This window comes from Miscanthus floridulus, chromosome 2 (genome assembly GCF_019320115.1).
Source record: "Miscanthus floridulus cultivar M001 chromosome 2, ASM1932011v1, whole genome shotgun sequence".
Classification (NCBI taxonomy): domain Eukaryota; kingdom Viridiplantae; phylum Streptophyta; class Magnoliopsida; order Poales; family Poaceae; genus Miscanthus; species Miscanthus floridulus.
This window is the reverse complement of record NC_089581.1, coordinates 56,248,512-56,263,739: the sequence shown is the minus strand read 5'-3', so window position 1 is coordinate 56,263,739 and position 15,228 is coordinate 56,248,512. Positions and strand designations below refer to the sequence as shown.

Sequence of the window (15,228 nt, the reverse complement as noted above, 5' to 3'; positions counted from 1 at the left end):
GGAGTTTGGCACTCATGAGCAAAGTGGCCTTTTTGTCCACACTCAAAACATCGCTTTGGCTTTGGCTTGGACTTATGTTGTTGTTGAGCTTGAGCCTTCTTTTCTTGGTTTGCCAAGTACCTAATGCCACTACTATCCATCTTCATGATGGTGTTCATTAGTAGCTCACTTTGAAGATGCTTGCCTCTAGTGAACTTGCTCAATCTAATCTTAAGATGCTCTTTCTCCAACTTGAGCTTCTTGTTTTCTTCCTTGAGAGCATCATTGTTTTTCTCTTCCTTGAGCTTCTTGTTCTCATCTTTGAGCTTCTCATTCTCAAGGATCAAACCATCATCATGAACAATAGTTTCTAGCACAATAGACTTGGTGGTTTTGAGTTCTTCAAGATCTTTCTTGAGCTTTTCATTGTCATTCTTGAGCTTGACAAACTCATCATAATCATCGGCTTCAACCACTTGCTTGCCCTTGCTACTAGAACTTTGTTCAATGCTCTCAATAATCAAGTCATCACATGATGTAGCTATATCAATCTTAACAACATCGTTAGTAGCATCATGTGGCTCATTGGATAAGAATTCTTGAGCAATAACAAGATTATCATGATTAACCTTAAGAGTAGTATATTCTTCTCTTAGTTTGTTGTGGCTAGTGATGAGCTTATTATGTGTCCTCTCAAGTTTATCATGTTTTTCTTTAAGCTCTTTCTTAGAAGATTTGAGCTTCTTAAGTTTGGATGACATAGTATCATTTGATTCTTTAAGCTCAACACTAGCCTTTTCCGCTATATCACATTTGGCTAAAAGAGAATCATTTTTAGCTTCTAGCTTTTCATTTTAGCTCTAGTTTTTATAATGATCTTAGTGTATTATTTTAGCAATCTAGCAAGATCATCATAAGAAGGTGATTCATATTCATCATCATCACTATCGCTATCATCATCACTAACATGCTCATCATCACTACTATCATCATTATTAGATACCTTGCGGTCACCCTTGGCCATAAGGCATAGGTGTGTAGAGGATGATGGCGGTGGTGGAGGTGAAGATGATGAAGAGTCGATAACAATTGTGGCCACCTTCTCGTTGTCACTATCATCATCGGATGAGGCACTAGATGAATTAATGTCCGTGAGCCAATCACCAACAATGTATGCCTTTCCACTCTTCTTCTTCTTGTGGAAGTCCTTCTTCTAGCCATCTCTCTTCTTGTATGGCTTGTTCTTCTTCTTCTCTTCTTCTTCATCATTACTTGAGTCATCTTTCTTGCCCTTGTATTTGTTCTTGAACTTATCTTTCTTGGGCTTAGTGCATTGGTGTGCTAGATGACCAAGTTCTCCACAATTGAAGCAATCCATCTCGGAGATTGGCTTCCTTCTAGAGCTAGTGAAGAACTTCTTCTTCTTACCATCAAACTTGATGCCACTCTTGTTTAGCTTCTTTAGCATCTTGGCGGTCTTTTTCACCATGAGAGCAAGACTTTCATCATCACTTGAGCTCTCATACTCAAGTCTTGCTTTACCCTTCTCTTGGCTAGCTTTGAATGCTAAGTCCTTATCTTTCTTCTTGGTAGAGGATGAGCCATCTTGTGGCGTGATGTGCATGTATATCTCATGAGCATTGATCTTTCCCAAGATTTGTGTCGGTGTAGCGGAGGAAAGATCACCTTGATGAAGCACATCACAATATGCCCATATTTATCAATAGGGAGGACACTCAAGATCTTTCTTACAACATCGGATGGTTGCATTTGAGTGAGTCCAAGCCCATTGACTTCCTCTACAAGAACATTCAAACGTGAATACATCTCATTAGCACATTCTTTAGAAAGCATTTCAAAAGAGTTGAGCTTTTTCATGACAAGATGATAGTGTTCCTCACGCTCACTCTTAGTTCCCTCATGGAGCGCACAAACGTCCGACCATAGTGCATAGGTGTCTTTGTGGTTCCTCACCCGATTGAACACATCTTTGCAAAGGCCTCTAAAGATGGTGTTTTGAGCCTTTGCATTCCACTTCTCATAATTCACCTCATCGCCTTGTAGGTGAGTAGCATCCTGAGGTTTTGGGAAGCCTTGTGAGGCGGCTCTAAGAATACCAACATCTAGAGCTTCTAGATACGCCTCCATGCAAATTTTCTAATAAGGAAAATCATCTCCCTCAAAGATAGGAGGAGGTCCATCCCTGTGTGACATCTTGTTCTAGGCGGTTAAGCCTAAATACGTGAGCACGAGGCTTTGATACCAATTGAAAGGATCAAGATGCCCAAGAGGGGGGTGACTTAGGCTAATTACAAATTTCTTTGCAATAATCAAATCCTATGGTTAGCCAAATTAACCCCTTGTGCCTAGAAAGTGTTTCTATTGATCTAATGCACAAAAGTTTAGCACCCTAAGTTCCAATCCTACTCTAGCATGGCAATTCTAGGAATGTAAAAGACAAATAATGAATTGCTCAAAGTAAATGCTTAAAGTAAAGAGAGGAGAAGGAACGCGGCGATGTTTTGCCGAGGTATCGGAGAGTCATCACTCCCCACTAGTCCTTGTTGGAGCACCCGCGCAAGGGTGTAGCTCCCCCTTGATCCACGCAAGGATCAAGTGCTCTCTATGGGTTGATTCTTTGACACTCCATCGCGGTGAATTACCCACAACCACTCACAACTTGAGTTGGGTCACCCACAAGCTCCGTCGGATGATCACCAAACTCCCAATCACCACCAAGCCATCTAGGTGATGGCAATTGCCAAGAGTAACAAGCACGAACTCTCACTTGACCACGACAAGCCAAATGAGAAGGGTGGATGCACACTTTGCTACTCTTGCTTCACTAATGAGGGCTCTCTTTGGGATTCTCAAATCTCAATCACCTCACTAGGACCTTACTCTTCTTGGCACTCTCAAACGTGTTTCTTAGCTGTTGGAATAAGCAAAAGTGCCCCCACACACGAATGTAGGTGGTATTTATAACATGGGCTGAAAAATGAACCGTTATGTGCCTCTACGGGGTGACCGGACGCTCCGATCATGTTGACCGGATGCGCCGATCAGTTTACCCTAAACTCTAGTGTTCATAGTGTGACCGGATGCTGGCCAGCGTTCGGTCAGCACTGACCAGACGCATCCGGTCGCTATTTACCCTCACTGGAACCTTACTGATGTCGACCGAACGCTGGACCTCCAGCGTCCGGTCACTTGCTGAGCAGCGTCCGGTCAGTAGCCAGCACCTGACCAGCGTCCGGTCAGCACTGACCGGACACGTCTAATCAGGATTCTCCCTCTCTAGGACCTTACTAGAGTCGACCGGACGCTGGACCTCAGCGTTCGGTCACTTCACTTCTCAGCGTCCGGTCACTTTCAAATGACTTTACCTTGATCAAATGAAATAACCGGACTCTGAGCCAGCGCCCGGTCAGTATTTGACCCTCCATTCACTTCCAACTTTCGATCATATGTGAATGAAGTTTGCTCCATTGGATCTAAGGACTATTTTGGAGCTGCCTAGCGCTAGTTTCATCAAGTGTGCACCACACCTAACCCACTAGACTCACCTAGGTTAAGCTACACGTCCGTACCCCCCTTAATAGTACGGCCAAAGGAAAAAAAAACAAAGTCCTAAACTACTCTAAGTGTCACTCCAACTCCAATCGACACTTAGAGCTAGTCCATCCTTAACCTTGTCGTCCATCCTTTGAAAACCAAAATGATTTCCATCATAGGGGCATGACCATCACGATAGCCCAATCGATCTCCATTACCGTGACCTAACTTAAATGCCTCTACAAAACACACGTTAGTCATAGTAATCACGTATTGTCATTAATCACCGAAACCCAACTAGGGGCCTAGATGCTTTCAAGCCTCAAAGCATCACTGATGTCGGCCCCCAATCCTCGTCGCTCCCGAATAGGGAGAACCCCTCCTTCTCTACTTCGTGACAAACAACCATGTTGTGAGCGCTGCCCTGGTCATCGAAAATGAGGAGCTAGGACACTCCCTAAAGATCCAACGACCAGTATACTTCATCGGTGAGGTACTCACCGATGCCAAGGTTCTATACCCCCAGGTTCAGAAGCTTCTATATGCCATGCTGATGGTGACCTGAAAGCTCCTGCACTACTTCATCGACCACGAAGTTATGGTCGTCACTTCATACCCGCTAGGAGACATTGTCCACAACCACAATGCCATGGGATGGATCTCCAAGTGGGCTCTCAAGCTCATGGGCCACGACATCAGGCATATCCCCTGTACTGTTATTAAGTCTTAGGCTCTCACCAACTTCATCGTCAAAAGGACGGAAGCCCAGCTCCTGACCCAAGACATCACCCATGAGTACTGGATGATATACTTCGATGGGTCGGTCATGGCACCCCGGCTTGAGGGCTAGAGTGGTCCTGATCTCCCCAAATGGGAGCAAGCTCCGCTATGCGATCTGTCTCCATTTTTTAGCCTCGAACAACGCTGTGGAATATGAGGCCCTCATCAATGGACTGCGCATTGACATTGAGCTCGGCGCTACACGATTGTACGTCCACGACAACTTGGAGTTGGTCGTCAACCAAGTCATGAAGGAGTCCTCTTGCAAGAGCCCTCTCATGGCAGCATACTACCAGGAGGTGCACAAGCTCAAGGACAAGTTCCAAGGGATTGAAATGCATCATGTCCCCCAAAAGGACAACAATGCCGCCGATTTCCTCACAAAATTGGCTGCCAGGTGGGTGTCGTCTCCATACGGTGTCTTCATCAATGATCTCCACAAGCCATCTGCCCACGTCCTAGAGGATCCGATCCAAACGCACTCCAACACTAATCTAGCATGAGGGGGCTCTGACCTCTCGACGTGCCCCAACCCTGACCAAGTGCTCTCGGGGGCTCCGACCTTGGTGCCTCTATGACAACATTGCATGCCGACATTGCCATAATGGCGTTTGATCCATTCGACTGGAGAGCACCATAGCTCGCCTACCTCCTCAAGGAGGTTCTCCCACTAGAAAGGACTGAAGCGCGATGAATCGCTCGACGCGCCAAAATGTTCGTCGCCATTGGTGATGAACTTTACAAGCAAAGCTCATCGGGAATACTCATGAAGTGCATCCCGACCGACCAAGGAAAATAGCTTCTCCTCGAAGTCCACGCCGGAATCTGTGGACATCACGCGGCCCGAGGTCGCTGGTCGAGAAAGCCTTTCGCTAAGGTTTTTACTAGCCCACAGCATTGCGAGATACAGAGGAGGTTGTCCGCAGGTGTGAAGGATGCTAGTTCTATGCTCGGCAAACTCATGTGCCGACATAGGAGCTTTAGACCATCCCCATCACCTGGCCATTTGTGGTCTGGGGCCTCGACATGGTCGGACTCCTCAAAAAGGCCTCGGGCGGCTTCACTCACCTACTCATACCAGTGGACAAACTCCCCAAGTGGATAGAGGCGAAGCCCATCACCAACATCTGCTTAGAAGAGACAGTCAAGTTCTTCCTCGACATCATCTATTGGTTTGGTGTTTCAAACTGCATCATCACCGACCATGGGACAAACTTCACCAGGAAGAAGTTCCTGGACTTCTATGACGAATATGGCATCAGGATCGATTGGGCCTCGGTTGAACACCCATGTACCAATGGTCAGGTCGAGCAGGCCAATGGCATGGTCCTCCAAGGACTCAAGCCCTGCATCTTCGACTGACTCAATAAATATGTCGAGCGATGGGTCGAAGAGGTTCCAGCGATCCTCTGGAGCTTGAGAACAACCCCGAACCGATCCACAGGGTTCACCCCTTTCTTTCTGGCCTATGGAGCTAAAGCAGTGTTGCCCTCCAACCTCGATCATGGCGCCCCAAGAGTGAAGGCCTTCGACCTAGACCAAGCCACGGAGGCTCAACAGGACGTGGTTGACCTACTCGAGGAGACTCGTGAGACGACCGTCATCCGCTTTGCTCTCTACCAGCAAATTCTTCGCAGGTACCATGAAAGAAAAATTAGGGGGAGGATCCTCGAGGTCGGTGATCTTATACTCAGGAGGACCCAGTCCACCAAGGACAAACATAAGCTCTCTCCACCATGGGAAGGACCCTACACGGTGACTAAGATGATCCAACCAGGCACCTACTGGCTAAAGGATGACAACGGCAATGTTCTCACCAACACATGGAACATTGAACAGTAGCTCGCTCCCGATCGGGATGACGCTCGCCTCCGACCCAGTCTCCACTCCCTTCACAGGTTGGATGACATCTTCCCGGCGTACTACTTCAGCCATGCTTGAATGGCAAGCCTCCATCACCCACTGCGTGGTGACCTGCTCGGCGACCACCTATGCATATGGCACCAAACCCTCCCCTTCCCCCTATTTAATGAGGAGAGGCATACGGTGGGACACGCCCTGGCTGATGGGACGTGCCCTGTTCGATGAGACATTGCCTGGTTAATGAGACATGGCCTGGGTAGGGCCCACCACTACTGCAACTAGGGCATAGGAAATAAGGCACAACCATATGCAAATGACCCTCCGCCTTCCTAGGCAGGGTTCAGAAGGGCCCACCAATGGGATCTCCATCGAGGAGAGACAAACGAGTCACCTGAGTCGATCAGATGGCTCGAGCAGCTGCCGAGAGACAGGTAAGGAGCAGTGGGATGCCCCATGTGGGCTATGTCGACTCCGTCATGAACAACGGGCCTGAGTTCCATTTGGACATATCTGATAAAGAGCTCTCCGAACCCATCACTCGAGCCATTGAGGTAACTTTACCAAAACCCCTTTTTGTTTTCTGGTGCATGATCATTCATTCATCCATACATTCATCCCATACATCCAAGCATTTGCATATACAATTGTTGCATCACAACGCTTCGTATTGCGTCACGAAGCGGTAGTCACCTCATTCGTTATGAGCGACGACCGACCAGGGTTCAAAGGTCAGCCCACAAAGGGCTCGAGGCCACCTCACGTCAAATAAAGCCAGGGGAGAAAAGCATAGATGAACCCCAGCGGCCCTTGCCCGATCTGCTCCAAAGCGGATAGGGTCATCTCAACCTTCTCGTTCGATCCTAACCTTGAGCCATGCCCATAGAATCTCCATCGAGGGAAGGCCAGCGGGCCACCTTATTCTGTCTCTAGAACAACTCGGGCATCTGCCGGGAGGCAGGTTAAGGAGTAGTGGAATGCCACATGAGGGCCATGCTGACCCTGTTACGAATGACGGACCTGGATTCCACTCGAACGTACCCGCTATTAAGCTCACCGAGTGTGTCGCTCGAGCCATCGAGGCAAGCGACGTTAGCTCAACCCCTCCGGTTGCGGAAACCGTGGATGGGGTAACGCACGAAACTAGACCAACCCCTTGGCCGCGCTCTGCCATGCCCCGACACTTGGGTTGGCAACTCCGCCTCGCTCGACCCCTCGGCCGTGCCCGATGCTTGGGTCGGCGCCCGACGCTTCGGGTTGGCGCTATGCCTCGCCCGACCCCTCGGCCGTGCTCCGTCGCACCCCGACACTTGGGTTGGTGCTCTGCCTCGCTCGACCCCTCGGCCGCGCTCCATCGTGCCTCGACACTTAGGTTGGCGACTCTGCCTCGCTCGACCCCTCGGCCGCGCTCAACGCTTGGGTTGGTGCTCCGCCTCGCCCGACCCCTCGACCACGCCCGACGCCTGGGTTGGCGCTCCGCCTCGCCCGACAGCGACCCACGATCTTATACCCACCGGATGCGCTCGTAAAACAAGTGTAAACAACCCCTTCACGACTTCTCAAAAGTCCCAAATGGGTTTGGCGGCTCCTATCGGGTTTATAAACCCAGGGTCCTAAATGGGCCCGCTTCACAGCAAAAGGCTCGGCCCAGCAGACAGTGTAGCGACAACGCGCACCTCCTAGACCAGCCCAGATACCTAACGATAGGCCGAGAGAACGATCCAGTCCCTGACCGGAAGGCCTGGCCAAGAAGGGGACATAGTCCGACTCTAACCTCCTTTTCTGACCAGGAATACACCGAACCTCTACTTGCAGCTCTTCCCCGACCGACACGGTTGGGGCCGACCAGGAACGACCAACAGGGGACGCCCGCTCGGTAAGGGCCCGGGGATTAGGCAGAGCAGGTATGGTAAAGCGCTCAAAGTCAAACCACAATACCGATGACCATACCCTGCCATACCCTACGCACCTGCAGGATGGTGCCACCATGCAATGCCTGATAGGCACAAAGCAACCTTCCAAGCGTGTCAGGACCCAAACAGTGTTGTGGACGCCGACATTTACCTAACAGTGTTGTAGGCGCTGACATTCGCCATACCAGGCGAACACGGTAAAGCCTGCCACATCTAAACATCAACAGTGTTGTGGGCGCCGATGACCGTCTCATACCCGACAGCGTGGAAAACAAGATTAGGTAGCACACTTATACACACACTCTCTCTCTCTTGTAAGAGCCCATCCCCTTCGACTATAAAAGGGGATGAGCTCTCTCCTAAAAAGGGATTGCACTATTCGGACATCAATAGCTCTAGAACTCTAAAGCTACACAGAGCATACGCTCCAATACTTAGCGCATGCTAGAGCCCCCATCACTCTTGGCCCTTCGGCTCAGAGTCCAACCAGGCCTTTAGCACTCCCCCTTCTTATTCCTACTCGTTTGTAACCCCACAGCAAACTTCAAGCACCTGGGCTCAGGAATAAAGTCACCGACCGACCAAAACTGGACGTAGGGCACGTTGCCTAAACCAGTATAAATCCTATGTCATTGAGTGCTAGGCACATTCGATCACAATGCACGGCAAAACTATAAATATTTACTTGTTGGTCACTTTTTGCACTGACAGACACCATGGTTCTTTATCCAATTCATACCCAAGATCACATCTATACCCAATCCCGGTAATATCACTAAATTTGCAGTATACTCTCGTTCACTTATTTGGATAAGTACATCTTTAACTATCTGATTGGTAGAAATGTTATTCCCGGCTGCACTTATACAATAACCACTTTTATCTACTACAAATATTTTCTGATCATACTTGGATGCAAATGTTGGACTCATGAATGAATGTGAAGCTCCATAATCAAATAGAACGACTGCAGGGTTATGGTTCACAAGAAACATACCAGCTGTGACAACCTCGCCAGAGGGAATCTCTTCCATGGTGGTGTAATGCACATACCCCGGGCGTGCATTTGCAGCTGCTGGCTTCTGATTATTCTTCTTGGGGTAAGAGCACTCCCTCGCCCAATGACCAGTCTTATTGCAATTGAAACATGGTTCATTGTTAGGCGGTGCCTTCGAGTTGCCTTGTCCTGCACCACCCTTAGACGGTAGAGCAATAGAGTATGCCTGATGATACCCTTTATTTGCTTAGCTTGGCTGGGCCTTCTTCTGATGTGGTCGGTATTTTGGAGCAGGTGGGCGGTATTGGGTTCTTGCCACCACTAGAGCTCTCTGTTGAGATGCACCAGCTTCAAAGGCCCTCTTGCGGCTCTTGGATGCAGCATAAATATTATTATGATTCTCTTGTGTGAGCGTGTCACTCACAAATTCATTGCAGGTCTCACTCTTGTTATTTGCTAGAGTCTTCATCAACTTTGGACCTAGTCCTCTCTTGAAACTTGCAATCTTCTTAGCATCAGTATTCACAAACTCAGGCGCATACCTAGAGAGATCATTGAAGGCATGCAAGTACTCAGTGAGACTTTTGGTACCCTGGGTAAGCCTCATAAACTCTATATGTTTCATGCTCATAAGACATAGGGGAATATGTTGCCCCCTGAAAGCAGCCTTAATCTCATTCCAAGTAACCTGAGCATTAACAGGGAGGGTAGACAAGTAATGAGTCCACCAAATGCCTGCTGGACCATGCAACTGATGTGAGGCATACTCAGCCTTCATATGCTCTGTAACTCTCAAGAGACGAAACTTCTGCTCAATGGTATTGAGCCATTCATCGGCTTGCAATGGTTTCTCCGCCTCTTTAAAGATAGGAGGTTTAGTGTCAAAAAGTCCTTAAAATCACTGAACTGATTCGGTTCGGGCCCCTGGTGTTGGTCCCGTCCACGACCGGTGTTCTGCGCAAGCCCACGCAATACTTCCCCCATAGACCGTTGGGTCTCGAGGAGTTGTGCCATCATTTCCGCTGGCGTGGGATGCGGTGGTGGTGGGAGATCATCATCACCATCACGGCTGGTTAAAACCGATTGTCCAATCAGCCTGGCACACCTCTATTCTTTTATTCTAAGATGTGGATTGGCGGCAGACCATCCACATTTCTTCCGTTCTCTCATCTCGTCTCCCTCCTCACTCACCACGGACATGTTAACTTATCGTGGCAATCTACAACCCGCTTATATTATCTTAGTTATATTTACTCCTGGTCTACATATTCACGGGTGCATTCTGCATTTGCCGGCAAGAGCAACACAACAAATCCAGGACAGGGTGACATTTGTATGCACTGTGGCGTTTCCTATATATAAATAAATGTTACAAATGACGATCTACTACTGACAAACAAACGAAGGATGTAACGACGATCGGCCGGCTGCGTACGGTAGCGCCAAGACTCTTGTGTGGTGCACAGCAGTTCGTTCAGCTGTGTTGGCGCCGTGCCAATGCTAGCTTGATACAAGAATTTGAATCACCAAACAAGATACCAAGCTCTGGCAAGCAGATCAAAATATGATCTGACTTGCCTATAAATTTGAGCCTGACCACCTCTCTCGTTGGTTCGCTCACAAAGCACGTGCGCTGCACGCTATAGCCTACTATACCACGAGGCGTCGAGGCGTACTTTGGCACAAGATGAAGCTCGCCGCAGTGGGCGTAGCCTCTCTCCTCCTCCTCCTGGCTGCTGCCGCCACGGCCGGCGCCGTCACGTTCGAGGTGGTAAACAACGCGACGACGACCCCCGGCGGGCAGCGCTTCGACCGGGACTACGGCGTGAGCTACGCGGCGCAGGTCCTCTCCGACGCCTCCTGCTTCATCTGGGCGGTGTTCAACCAGACGAGCCCCGCGGACCGCCGGCCCGTCGACCACGTCACCCTCGTGGTGAATGCCGTGGACGGCATCGCCTACACCGCCGGCAGCACCATCGTGCTCAACGCCGGCTACGTCAACAACTACACCGGCGACGTCAAGACAGAGGTACAATTACCTACAATTTGTTCGTCCACCCGTGCACACGTGTGGCTTCTTTTTCCCGTGACATCCGTACGTGCGTGCAGGTAACCGGGGTGCTGTACCACGAGACGGTACACGTGTGGCAGTGGGGGCTGCAGGACTACGACGTGTACTGGTGGGTCTACGAGGGGATCGCCGACTTCGTCCGGCTGCGGGCCGGGTACGCGCCGGCGCACTGGGTGCGGTCCGGCCAGGGGAGCAGCTGGGACAAAGGCTACGACGTCACGGCGAGGTTCCTGGACTACTGCGACTCGCTCCGGCCGGGCTTCGTCGCGGTGCTCAACGCCAAGCTGATGAACGGGTACAGCGACGATTACTTCGTGCAGATCCTGGGCAAGTGCGTGCAGGAGCTGTGGCAGGAGTACAAGGCCAAATACGGCCATCAGTGACTGAAAGACTCGATAGTATTGCCTAGCTAAGAAGCTTCTTAGCTTTCCCAACGAGTTTAACCTTGTTATACAATTTGATGGCCGACTGATAAATAATAGAGAGCTACTCCCTCTTTTGCTAAATGTAGGCCATTTTTGTTTGTCCTAAATAAAATTATTCTATTTTTTATCGAGTTTATAGAAAAAATACATCAATGTTTATATCATTAATTAACCTAAATGGCCTATATATGTTTTGGGACAGACTGAATATATCATCAGATAGAGCTGAGTGACGTTGGTTTTGACTTCATAAAAAAAAAGTGAGCTTCGTGTAACAGTTAACTTTGTAAATCTCATTAACCTTGTATTGCTAGTGATACTAATTCGGTATTATAAGTATTGATGCTGTTTTTTACATTGAGAAGAGTACCAACATCTATGACTAATTCAGTCAAACTTTTAACGCTTTGACTTAAAACAGCTCTAGAAGTCTATTTATTTTGGGACAGAATAATGGGATTAACAACTTCTCAAAAGTTGCGTCCATGTGTTGACGTGATATTGCAAATTAGTTCCATGGATACATCGACATAATAGTGGCCGAAACATGTCAGCTTCAACAACAACAAAATGGAGCTGCATGTGCTAAGCACCAACACGAAGACTTTGTAGCTACAAAAGTCATCAGGCTTAGAATGCAAGACAAAGGAAAGAACACAAGGAATTATAATGTGAAGGAAAAAGAGAGTTAATGGCCAATCCTGGAAACGCTAGTATTAAAAATATAATGCTTACATTTTCATAAAAGAAAACAAAATTGAAATGGATCGCCTCCCTTCTGCAATGGATAATGGAGTACACAAAAGAAAAACCCATAACGAATAGTGAACATTTCTGAGCCATATAAATCTTTGTATTGGCAAGGCAAAATATTGTGCACAGTTATGAATAAAAAAACAGCATTTATCATGTACAAAAATTAGAAGATCATATGGCATGAACAATTCTACACTGGATTTGTCCATTAGATTGGATGAATAGCTATGTGCCCAACCCTAGCCACAAATCATGTGCGAAATCATCCACAGACCGGATGGGTAACATTTTGTTGGCCAGCACAATTGGGATGACCGTATGACAGAGCGGTTGCAAAACTTGCCAAGCATTGGCAAGCCTATACATTCGCTATATCAGGCAAGAGGCAAGGTCAGCAGCTACATTGTCAAATGTTGAAGTTTCTGCCTTACACATTATCAGGCCAAAATTCCCTGAAAAAAGCCATCTCGAATTCCTTCTCTTTCAAGCGCTTCTCCTCTTCTTGCATTTTTCTTATCCTCTTTGCAGCTAATTTTGCCCTTTTCTTTGATGGCATGTCCTGCTGCAACAGTGACATGTATGAAATAGTAAGTTAGAACCCCCATCAGGCAACGTGATGACTAAAATTAGACAGTTTAAGGTATCTGAAGGCTTAATAAAGAAAGAAACATTACTGTCTATTATTTACTAAATCAAGCAAATATTAAACAAGGCAATGCAAGGAGGGTTTAGGTGTCTATTAAAAAAAGTAGCCATTCTAAGTTACACAATAGAATTCAGTAAGTCAAAGAAGTCAGCAGTATTGTAGACTAAAAAACAAGTCAAGATTAACAAGAAATGGGGAACAACAACTCTGCTACAGTAAAAACAAATGTATTGAAACAATCGTGTCATTAGCTCACCTTGGGCTTTTGGGGATTTGTTTCAGCATCATCCTCAACCTTAGGATTTGGTTTGGTTCTTTAGAACCTAAACCACGCTTGTTATTCTTAACACGAGTCTCTACAGGCTCCAACCTTCCCTGTTCCACAAACGATTGAGGCCAGTGAGTAATCAATAACAAACCAAAGTACAGAGCAACTGTGCAAATCTACACTGTACACTGGCTTGATCAAGTGTCACATAACCACAATTTCGTAACTAAGATCGCCAAACAGCAACTCTAGATCAAAGTCCATTGATGAGAAAGATAACTGAATCAGTGTACACTGCACTACTTTAGCTAACACAGGATGACAGGACCCTTCTAAACATTTGGCGTTACCAGCTATGGATATGAATAATTAAATTACAAAAATCCATGTGATCAGCGACCCACAAACAACATTTATTTCTCCATGCCCTTTGCCCTTTGAACTGATCTGTCAAAAGCTTATACAATTGAGACAGGCCTATTTCGCGATTAGTGTGCAGAAAGCCAATAACGCTGAAACCGCACGGAGTGAAGCATCAACATGCAGATGACAATACCATAACTACAACAAATACCACTAAAATCGGTCGGCATTAAATTTTGGGGAAAATGGAAATATGAAATTGTGACGCGGGAGTAAGCAAAGATCCAGACACAGACCTGCTCCTGCGCTCCAAGGCCAGTGCCCTCCTTCCATCCAGACTTCTTCAGCAGCTGAAGCAAATTGAGGAAACGAATCAAACCTAAGCAGCAGGGTGCCCAATCAGGAAACTACCAGCCATCATGCGGGACATGGGGCGACGCACGCACCTGGAATCCGATGTTGGAGGACCCGATTGCAGCCATCGCCTCTTCTCGTCTCTTCACCTCCCCTCCGGGCTCCGGCGCCGGGGCCGCCGCGCTCCTCTCTCTCTCTCTCCTTGGTCTCAGCCTCTCAGGCCGTCAGGCGTCTCAACTCTCAACCGCGATGCGCCTGTTTGGGTGAGGTCGGTCTCCTCGTCCCGGGCCGGGCTCGGGCCCTTGCCGTGCCGTGCGCGGCTCAGACTCGTGCGCCGACCTGTGGGTCACGAGTCCCCAGACTCAATCACGGCCGTCCGTTTCCGATCGGACGTCACACACCGGCACAGGAGAACGAGCCCTGCCTCCATATATCCACCGCACGGGTCACACGGCACGGCTGTTGGCCACAGACCAAAAAACAGGTTCACAACCCGCCGCCGCACGCCGGGATCTCGATCGACTCCGGCTGCCGCGGAAAGCGGAAAGAAGCCAGGGACCGCGGGTCAAGATGCAGCTCTTCGTGCGGTCGCTGACGAGGACGATCACGCTGGAGGTTGAGCCGTCGGACACGGTGGCGCCCGTGAAGGCCAAGGTGCAGGGCATAGAGGGCATCCCGCCGGACGAGCAGCGCCTCATCTTCGCGGGGAAGCAGCTGAAGGACGGCCCCACGCTGGCAGACTACAACATCCACATGGAGGATACGCTGAACCTGTGCCTCCGCCTCCTCGGCGGCGGCAAGAAGCGCAAGAAGAAGACGTTCACCACCCCCAAGAAGGGCAAGCACGAGCACAAGAACGCCGGGCTCGACGCCGTGCTTGGGCGGTACAGGGTCGATGAGGCCACGGGGAAGGTGGAGAGGCTGCGCAAGGAATGCCCCAACACGGAGTGCGGCCCCGGCGTGTTCATGGCGGCGCACGGCGACCGGCACGCCTGCGGCAGGTGCGGCCTCACCTACGTCGTCGAGAACCAGAGCGTGGCCGATAGCTAGGTTGCTTCATATGTTTTAGGAGTCGGATAATTAGATCAAGCAATCGTACTGGAATTTTTTTTTTTTTTGTCTATCATTCGATCCGGTAACCCGCTGTTGATAAATCAGGTCGTTTGAGTGTGATTGTAGTGTTCGGGTGGCTTTATCTACTGCGTCTGCATTCTGCACTACATAGGTGCGTACACTACATAGCTGAAACACCATGCACATT

The 15,228-nt window shown here is 48.7% G+C and overlaps 3 protein-coding genes and 1 pseudogene across 3 annotated transcripts; 3 read left to right on the top strand and 1 right to left on the bottom strand.

The window, feature by feature from the left end:
• Positions 1–5,340: 5,340 nt before the first annotated feature.
• On the top strand, positions 5,341–6,156 carry LOC136536576 (uncharacterized). The gene is made up of 2 exons (XM_066528822.1): positions 5,341–5,605; positions 5,759–6,156. The coding sequence occupies exons 1-2, from the start codon at positions 5,341–5,343 to the stop codon at positions 6,154–6,156; spliced, it is 663 nt and encodes a 220-aa protein (XP_066384919.1).
• Positions 6,157–10,771: 4,615 nt separating this feature from the next.
• LOC136536575 (uncharacterized) lies at positions 10,772–11,538 on the top strand. The gene is made up of 2 exons (XM_066528821.1): positions 10,772–11,113; positions 11,194–11,538. Exons 1-2 carry the CDS (start codon positions 10,772–10,774, stop codon positions 11,536–11,538), a joined length of 687 nt encoding a protein of 228 aa, XP_066384918.1.
• Positions 11,539–12,405: 867 nt separating this feature from the next.
• LOC136524421 (uncharacterized) lies at positions 12,406–14,242 on the bottom strand (annotated as a pseudogene).
• Positions 14,243–14,424: 182 nt separating this feature from the next.
• Positions 14,425–15,124, top strand: LOC136524409 (ubiquitin-ribosomal protein eS31 fusion protein-like). Its single transcript, XM_066517804.1, has one exon. It carries the CDS (start codon positions 14,538–14,540, stop codon positions 15,015–15,017), a length of 480 nt encoding a protein of 159 aa, XP_066373901.1. The 5' UTR covers positions 14,425–14,537; the 3' UTR covers positions 15,018–15,124.
• The last annotated feature ends 104 nt before the right edge of the window (positions 15,125–15,228 follow it).

Coding starts and splice junctions, on each gene's coding strand:
- LOC136536576 (XM_066528822.1), top strand. CDS start 5,341: ATGGTCGGACTCCTCAAAAAGGCCTCGGGCGGCTTCACTCACCTACTC. Junction 5,606..5,758: donor GGCCTCGGTTGAACACCCAT/GTACCAATGGTC, acceptor ACCGATCCACAG/GGTTCACCCCTTTCTTTCTG.
- LOC136536575 (XM_066528821.1), top strand. CDS start 10,772: ATGAAGCTCGCCGCAGTGGGCGTAGCCTCTCTCCTCCTCCTCCTGGCT. Junction 11,114..11,193: donor CCGGCGACGTCAAGACAGAG/GTACAATTACCT, acceptor ACGTGCGTGCAG/GTAACCGGGGTGCTGTACCA.
- LOC136524409 (XM_066517804.1), top strand. CDS start 14,538: ATGCAGCTCTTCGTGCGGTCGCTGACGAGGACGATCACGCTGGAGGTT.